Source organism: Geospiza fortis, unplaced genomic scaffold, assembly GCF_000277835.1.
Source record: "Geospiza fortis unplaced genomic scaffold, GeoFor_1.0 scaffold237, whole genome shotgun sequence".
Lineage (NCBI taxonomy): Eukaryota > Metazoa > Chordata > Aves > Passeriformes > Thraupidae > Geospiza > Geospiza fortis.
In genome coordinates, this window is record NW_005054319.1 from 4,416,926 (window position 1) to 4,425,408 (window position 8,483).

General features: G+C 40.3%; 1 protein-coding gene across 1 annotated transcript in view; it reads right to left on the reverse strand.

Moving 5' to 3' along the window:
* Nucleotides 1–2,875: 2,875 nt before the first annotated feature.
* Nucleotides 2,876–8,483, reverse strand: part of LOC102034338 (putative short-chain dehydrogenase/reductase family 42E member 2) — a 9,400-nt gene continuing 3,792 nt past the window's right edge. Inside the window, exons 4-11 of the mRNA XM_005420384.1 lie at nt 7,204–7,322; nt 6,755–6,830; nt 6,279–6,361; nt 5,629–5,766; nt 4,545–4,610; nt 3,677–3,740; nt 3,281–3,354; nt 2,876–3,079 (exon numbers count right to left, since the gene is read on the reverse strand). Coding sequence (XP_005420441.1) covers nt 2,876–3,079; nt 3,281–3,354; nt 3,677–3,740; nt 4,545–4,610; nt 5,629–5,766; nt 6,279–6,361; nt 6,755–6,830; nt 7,204–7,322 — 824 coding nt within the window. The remainder of the gene's footprint in view (nt 3,080–3,280; nt 3,355–3,676; nt 3,741–4,544; nt 4,611–5,628; nt 5,767–6,278; nt 6,362–6,754; nt 6,831–7,203; nt 7,323–8,483) is intronic.

Genomic DNA, 8,483 nt, shown 5'->3' on the forward strand with positions numbered 1-8,483 from the left:
GCTCCGGCCGGGGCCCGACCCCGCAACAGCCCCCGCACGGCCCCGCGGGGTCCCGCAGCATCCCCGCACCCTCTCCTCCCGCAGCATCTCTGACATCCCACCGCATCCCCAGGCTCCCACAGAACCCCTGGGTACCGTTCATCTGGCAGCAGCTTTGGGATTGCAGGGCTTTCCTGGGATTCTGCTCATCACACAGCATGTAGCCCACAGCATCCTGGGGATCCTACAGCATGTCACGGTATTCCTGGGCTGCCAGATCATCCCTGGGATCCCAGATCATCCTACAGTGGTTCTTACCTCCGAGTGTCCTCGCACAGCTGTGACTGCTGCACTAAAGCATCCTGGCAGTAGTGAGGGCTCCGGTCACACTGAGGTACCTGTTCAACAGGTTGTTCAGGAAAAAAACACCACCTCCTGCCTGCTGGTTGGACAGTCGGTGGCAGGACATGGCTCATAGAGATGCAGAACTTGTGAGACACCTGCAAAACAGCAGGAGTTCCCAAAGAGGCACAAATAAACAAATAGGCACTTTCCACCTGAGCCTCCCTGTGGTCATTTGAGCCTGGGAGGGTGTCATAAGGGTCAGGAGCTGCAGAATTTCAGTTACCCATTCCAGGCAAAAGTTAAGCTTTGAACACATTTACCTCTTTTGCTACAGCTGTGCTATGTCTGAACGTTCATATTAAATTTTAGTCACTTAAAGACACATTGCAGTTATGTTAGAGTAGGAGTAACTCAAACAAGAGTCAGCTTAAACTGAGACTCAGTAAAGACCTACAGAAATAAGAGAGCTGGCTATTCCCAATTGGTACTGAGGATTGTTTTAAAATCTCAAATACTGCATCTGTAAGAAAGATAAACAAATGTACTGAAGGCAATTATTGTTAATCAGTCCTGTTATAAGAGTGATGTAAACAGCATCCTACCCAAAATGACAAACCACAGGTTTGGTGTTACAGGACTGAAATGATGGGACTCCATAGGGACTTACAGGCACAAAACCAAGGAATTCTTTGGTTAGTCCTTCCTGAGGAGCATCCAGGCAAGTCCAGCCTGCACTCATGTGAAAAGTGTTGGTATATTCCAGGATGCATCCTGAGCTATTAGTCCAATAAAAGTGGTATGAAAGATTCATAAATAACTAATTTAGAACCAAACAATGTTTGCATGCAGCTAAAATGCTCTCGCTGGGAAGTAACTTTAGACTTGTGGTTTTCTATTCCGGATTTCTAGGGAGTAAAGGCTTACATGGTACTGCCTGCCTGCAGCAATTGCTGGCTCAGCTGCAGCTCTGTAGTGATAAATTGTGAATTTAGCTGGTTTTAATCAAGCCTGGATAAAGGTCTCATATATACAGAGCTTCTTTAAGCTTCCTGTCAATTGCCAGGAATAGGAGACAGAGCTGAGCAGTGCCCCTGCCAAAGGAAGATGTACAGTGGGAGCTCACTTTGTATGGACAAGGACAATCTCCAAATGCAAATTCATAATCAAGCAGACTCTACTGCTTTCACTGCACACAGAGCTATTTTCTTAGTGAAGAGAAAAAGAAACAGAGTAAAACAAATCTTTGCTTACACAAGGTGCAGTGGTAACTGTGGTTGCTCACACATTTTCCTGTCACTGTGTATTGTCTTTTACCTGTGACCTTTATTCTTCTAGCATTGCTGTTGGCTCTCTTGCATATCCTATAGATGTAGAGTGAGAGAATCTCTATAAACTTACTGGTCTTAAAAATCCTGTAAAATGCTAAGAAAATGAATAATGAGTGGAGATAATCAGATGGCAGAGCTGTTCCATCATTGTCTTCCATGACCCACTGTGGCAAATGCAGCTCTCCTGATTCACGTGGGTGCAAGAGAGGGAGGAGCTGCTCCCTGGTCAGAGCAAAGCTGGTTCCCAAGGAAAAACTCCTGACATCTTTAAGGTTTGGCTGGGCTACACCTGGTGTGTACATGCAGCACAGTTGGCTCACATAAGGCAATCCACCCAAGAAGCAACTGATGTGAGACTTAAGAAAGGGGAAAAGAGAGAGGTTGGATTCTCAGTCCTGTCTTGGTGCTTGGCTTCTCTTCTCACCCCAAAATGCAATTCCCTGAACACACAGTGTGTGCCAGCACTGCTACAGGGCTGTGGAGAATGTGACTCCAGAGAGCAGTAACAGCTGGCTGAATTCCACCTTCCCACAAGCTCCTTGAAAACAGGATGTTCAGTTATTTGGTTCAGTTATTGTTTATTATTGCATTGAAAGGATATATTTGATTTGCAAACACACACAGTGATATTTATTACATTTTTACAAAGCTTTAGAACAATACAACTATTTTACATAAATGTGACTTTCACTCCTCTAATCACCTATTATTTATAAATATTTACTTTCCATATTTTTCACTGTTTCCCAGATCTCTGTAATTCCTCAGGCTGACTGACAGTAGCTGTGGCTTCATCAGAAGAGTTGTTTAGTCACACTTTTCTTCACTGGAGCTACTGGACATGTTTACAGTACTGCTGTCCTGTGACAGTTCCTCTTCCATCTTCTCACCCTCCTGAATTATCATTTTTAGAAAATGCTTCCCAGCATGAAACATCACTTAATGAAGGTCCATTAAAACTATTCCTGCACCCATTTGTGGTGACCTCCTTTGCTGTAACACTGTGTTGCTCCTGGAGAACATTTCCTGATACATCCTATGTTTTCACTTTTCTAGTTGTTTTTTGTTTGGGTTTTTTTTTCTTTCTTAATGAGGTCAGAGTGGTGTCATCATAGTAATATGAATAACAAAGTCCAGAGTGGCTGAGGAATGTACTATGACCAGATAATTAATACTCAGAAACAAAATGAAGTTTTCTGGAACAGGTGAGTGGCTATTTGAATTTAGAAGAAAGAAAGAATGACAAAACTTAACAAAATGCCAAAAACAAACATAATTTTAAGGAATGTGTGATCTTCTTGGCAGGTAGGTCTTGTTTTTAGGTAATGATCCACAGAATCAGCGAATGAGAATTTCTTTGGTTTGTAACCGAGCTGATTTCGTGCCTTGTCTATTCGGAAAGTGTGAGTTACAGTGACATTCCACACCTAAAAGCCAGAAGGACATTATTGCAGTGACTTTAATATCCAATTTTCTAGAACTTGGGTGAAAATATATCAACAATGATATTACAATGGAAACAGAACACAAAACAGAGCTGCAAGGCAGACAATCCAAAGGGTGTATCACGTCCTTAACGAGAATTTGAGTCAGAAATATAGAAACATTGTCTTTTTTTATATATTTACCTCATTCCTTGTCAAGAAAGGTGTAAAGCTAAAAACTGGCTTTAGTATCAGGTGCAAATATTCCATCACAGTGGCTGTGAAACAGAAATTACTTAATGAGACATCTGGTTAACAATAAACTGAGACACTGCTGATATTATACATCCTGTAATTCCTACTGGCAGAAGGCACTGTTTAATTTATAAAGCACATTATGAGTTTATGAATAGCCTTTAAACTTTATCTGCTATAAATAATACCACATGGCACAAGTGATTATTCTCAATTAAAATAATGTTAATTTAAATAATTCCTGCAATTTGGGCCCCTGCATTTTATAAAACCACTATGTGTCTTCATAGGAATAAAAAAAAATCAAATTACCCACAATAATTAAGAATATATTTTATTTTTTACCTGCTATATGAGCCAGGAGAACAGGAATATGTATCCAAGGTTTCCTGTAGCCTAATTTTTCAAACTAAAAAGGGTATAAAAACAAAGAATTACAGAGAACTTATACCAAAGTGAGGGTGTTAATGAGCCATGAAAATAAAATTAAAAAAAATAAAAGAATATTGACAAAACTTGTATCTAAACTTTTTTTTCCAGCGAGTGTTCCTGTCAATACAGGTAGTAAGAAATGTAATTGAAGCCCACTACTCATTCTTTGGTGCCCACCTTCCACCCTTCATCTGCAATTGGACAGTAAAGGAGAGTAAAAGGCCATTTCCAAGGGGGAAGTGACCCAGATTGGAATACTGAACTCCAGTTAAATACAGGCCCAATTTTCTGCTGCAGTCATTTTCTGTGCTGGCATTGCGGGATCAAAACTTTGGCATGCTCCTAGAATCCCAGCCCAATAGTTCTGAAAATACAGTGTTGTCTCTTTTTAGCTTCTAAGATAAGATTCTGAATGGGCTTCCCTTCTGTGCCGCAGCTGATGCCAGGACAAAGGGATAAGCAATGGCTCTAAGAGTCCTGCCAGATGCCAGTGGCAGAGCTTGGGTTTGCTTCATGAAATGCTCTGTCCTGCAGCAGCTTCTGGACCTCCCAGCTAAATCCTCTCAAAGCAATAAGGCCAAACTTCACAGTTACAGGTATCCCAAACTTCCCTAAACACCAGTGGAACTTTGGGATATGCAGGGAAAACAGGACTCAGTTTAATGTTAAGTAATTCAGTAATTTCTGTGCACTGAATTAATTTAGTTGGTCTGGTGTGTCAGTCAGTGACAGGACTTGTGCCCACGCAGTGCTGGGAGCTGCAGGGCTGTGCAGTACCTACCAAAGGCACAATCCACTCAGAGAAGATGACATTTTCACCATCATGGATGTAATAAGCCTGGCCACTCTGGTAAAGAAGCAGAGAAAAACAGTGACACAACTGTGCACAGGATGGCATTTTCAGTCTGTCTCATACCTACTTATCTGTCATGGTTTTGTGGGCAACACGTCAGCATGCACAAGGTGAATGTACACAGAGGAAACTGCCTTCACTGAGGTAACCCCCTGTGGTGGTAGGGCTCATGGTGATTAACCATGGTCTAGTGTAGATCAGAAATCAGTTTCCCCATGTAGTTGGAGCATTATGTTCTTCATGATGTGCTGGGCACAGAATGACCTTAGTGGTCATTCTGTGGAAGGGGCAGCACTGATGTTCCAACTGTGCTCTGGATGAGGACCAGGAACACCTGAGCACCCAAGCAAACCTGGGACTCTGGGAATGGCATCAATCTAAAACAGCTGTGTGGCTTCCAAGTGCTGAACTAACTGAGAACACATGGAGAGGTGTTCACCTGTGTCAGTGCCTGTTGTCTGTATGTTCCTACCAATCTAAATGAATCTGGGACCTTCAGGAACTGGGAATGAAGCAGCTGCTTCAATGTTGTCAGTTCTGTAATGCTTCGTGGTCCTCAGACTGGTGTTGCAATTATGACCAGTAGAACAAAAAGAAAAACCTTTAAAAATTGTCCATTAATTTTGTACATCTGTTTTTGGAATTTTCAGCTCTGAAAATTCAACTGGAATGCCTCAGAATGGTTGCTCTAAATTTTATGCATCTAGGTCAGAACCTATTTTCAAGAGAATGACAGGATATATAGATTTATGTAATGGTGAATGAGTGGTATATTAGCTGAAATTACAGTTTCCTCCAGTAACCCAGGAAATTATGTATTTTCAAACCAAACAAAAACCTCATCAAAATATGAGCAAAATGTATTTGCATTTGCACTGTCTGTGTGCTTGTGGAGTACACACCATTTCAGAGAATTTAGCATATGACTTTTTGGACAGTCTTTGATCTCAAAACATCAAAAATTAAACCTGTTTGAGAACTCAAGCCAGTGGTGATTATATTGTTTACTTACAGCTACATAGCCCTTCTCAGAGGTGAGAGCCTCAGCAGCCAGTAAATGAGCTTGCACTAGATTTCCTATGTGAACCCAGTTCATCTGAACTTTGTGATTCCCAAACTTGAAGTTAAAAAGTCTCCGCTGGATGTTTATCTGTAGAAACAGAAAACATGAGATAGCTACGTTAGTCCTTTATTATGCACTATAATATGATTTTGTCTCAACTCAAATACTTGGAATTTGCTCTGTTTGTGTACAATTACAGCACAAGAAACCTGTCACAAGAGAAAACCCAGCTAGTGGGTGGTTTTGGAAATCAAAGAGGGTTGCACTGATAGGCAGTGGCAAAATATAGCGACATTGTATTTTTTGGTAGAAATTAAAGTGCATATTTAAAAGACAATTTCCATTAAATGATAGGGATGCAAACCTAGTTTGTTTACAACAGCATTTCAGCCTTCCACTTTTCCTTTTCATTGAGAAGCCCAGCTTGGTCCTGGCCCACAGTTTCCTGCTATTTGTTACCCTACACCACATCACCTCTCCCCAAGCTTTCACCACATTCCTGCAGGAATGGTTAGGAACTGCAATCAAGGTACTACCACTTGTGTTATGCCCTTACAACTACTTGTGGTGTCCTCCAGAGCTGACTACAAAACACATACGGCTACTCGAGGCAGGTGCCGCTGCTCTTCTGGTCCGTAGATGCCCGGCGGGCGAAGCACACACGTGTGGAGCTTGTCCCCTCCTTGGAGAGAGAGCAACAGGTGACTGTCAGACAGCTGTGGGAGCAGCAAAGGGCTCACACATATTGGCTGAGTTTTACACTGGCAAAATTAAGGCTCATTTTGACCATTCAGAGTGGTTCGGCTTCCCTGGAACTTGATTTCATTTCTGTGTGAAATTAAATTCAGTAGCCGTGACAGACCTGGAAAACCTTCTTGGGATTACAAGAAGAACCCATTGGACAATGCTTACAAATTGGTATTATCAGAACAGCTAATTATCCACTGAATAAAGAAATAGAAACAAATGAATCGTTATTTCAGTAAAAGTATATTATTGATAAGTGAGCAACCAAAGAAAGGAATGCCCATTAGCACTCCTAATGATAGAAAAGCCCCAAATGCTTTATATGTACCTTTGAGTAAAGTTCCATTAGCAGCAAGAACCATTTGATCTGCAATTGCCTTGGTTCTGGAATAATGATTAAATTGCTATAAGGAAGCAGAATAAGAAAATTATTGAATATGTAAAGGCAAACTTATTGTTTATGACTGAAAACATTTCAATCTAGCCAGCTCACAGATATCAGCTGGGCAAAACAAAACTAGAAATAGTAAGATTAGTAAGAAATAGTAAGATTTAGTAAATATATAGTTTGTTTATGACAATAAAAAGACTTACACTTTAGTGGCACAAGTTTAGCTTCAGAGTGAATTTAAGTCCATTTGTATTTACTTAACTCACTTTTTGTGCTGAATGTACTGAGAATATCCACAGTAAAACAGCTTCTGCTCTCAGGACAGCCTTTACACAATCTACCCTTTGGAGCACAGTAAATGCCACATCATCCCATGGACAAAGTACCTTTTCCAGTGGAAAATATGGCACCGTTTCTTCATCTCCTTCTTCAATAGGATTCCCTCCAAACACCACATTCACTGTACTGGTATATATCAGTCTAGGGATATTTCTTTGTTTGCAGACTACAGTGATACACAAAATAAATTATTTTAAAACAAAAATAAAGAGGGAGAAATAGCTGAATTGGCAGATTTTATTTTTGAAAACAAACATTACACTTATAGAAAAAAAGCTAATACTTTAATTTTAATGTTACCTTTAATGTTATCATTTAATATAATATTATCTTCCATTCAGCTGGATTTTTTTCACTGAATAGGTGAATATTACACATTATGCTCACCAAATGTTTCATAATGAGGTACCTGTAACTATCTCATCACTGGATTGCAGTCACCAACTGGGTAGAGGAATTATCTTGGTGGAAGAAAAATTCCTCCTCAATAAACCTTTCTTAAAATATGTTCATTTTGCAAACTGAATACAAAGGAAATGAGTAAGTACACTTGTTGTGGTCCAGCCCTTGGGGCAGTGCTGTGGGGAGCAGCCACTCCAAGGCCACTGGGTTACCCCTGTTCCATGAGCTGCCTCTTGCACCCCACTTTGATGGAACATGAAGTCACCTAAGAGCACAGCCAGCTCTGCCCACATGCCACAAAACTGCCTTTGTCTCAGTCTGTTCATCAGTGACAAATGGTGTGTTCACAGGAAAAAACACTCTGCTAGTGTATAATCAGTTGTGCTTTTAAGTACAAAGGAAATTAATGTTATTTGCAAAACAAAGACTTAATTATGGATTCCAGTCCTGTGTAGCCAAGACATTGTAGCTAAATTCTGCTGCATATCTGTCACTGCAAACTTGAATAATGTAAATTTCCTTTTCATTTAACAATATTTCTAAAGTTGAAGATAGTTAAAATGCAAACTCAGGAATTTTTAGAATTTATAGAGCAGTCTGTCCTGCTGGTTCACAGCTCATTTTGAAAATAAGAAATGTTTATTGTTGTAAATATTTGGGGAAAAACACAATAATAAGGTGTATTATTAAAATGTAGATGAGCAGGTTCATGCTCCTCCCTGTGTCTTGGTTTGCTGGGAGCCTAAGGAAATTTGACATGACATGTTTCTGTGGGTTTGGAGCTTGGAGAAGGAAGAAGGCAATATGTGGCAACTCTTCCTTCTAACTCATTTAGAGTTTTACTTGCCTACTATTCAATTTCGGCATTTTTTCAGTAATAACACACAGGCAGCATGAAAATGAGTCTAAATAAAAACTGATTTTA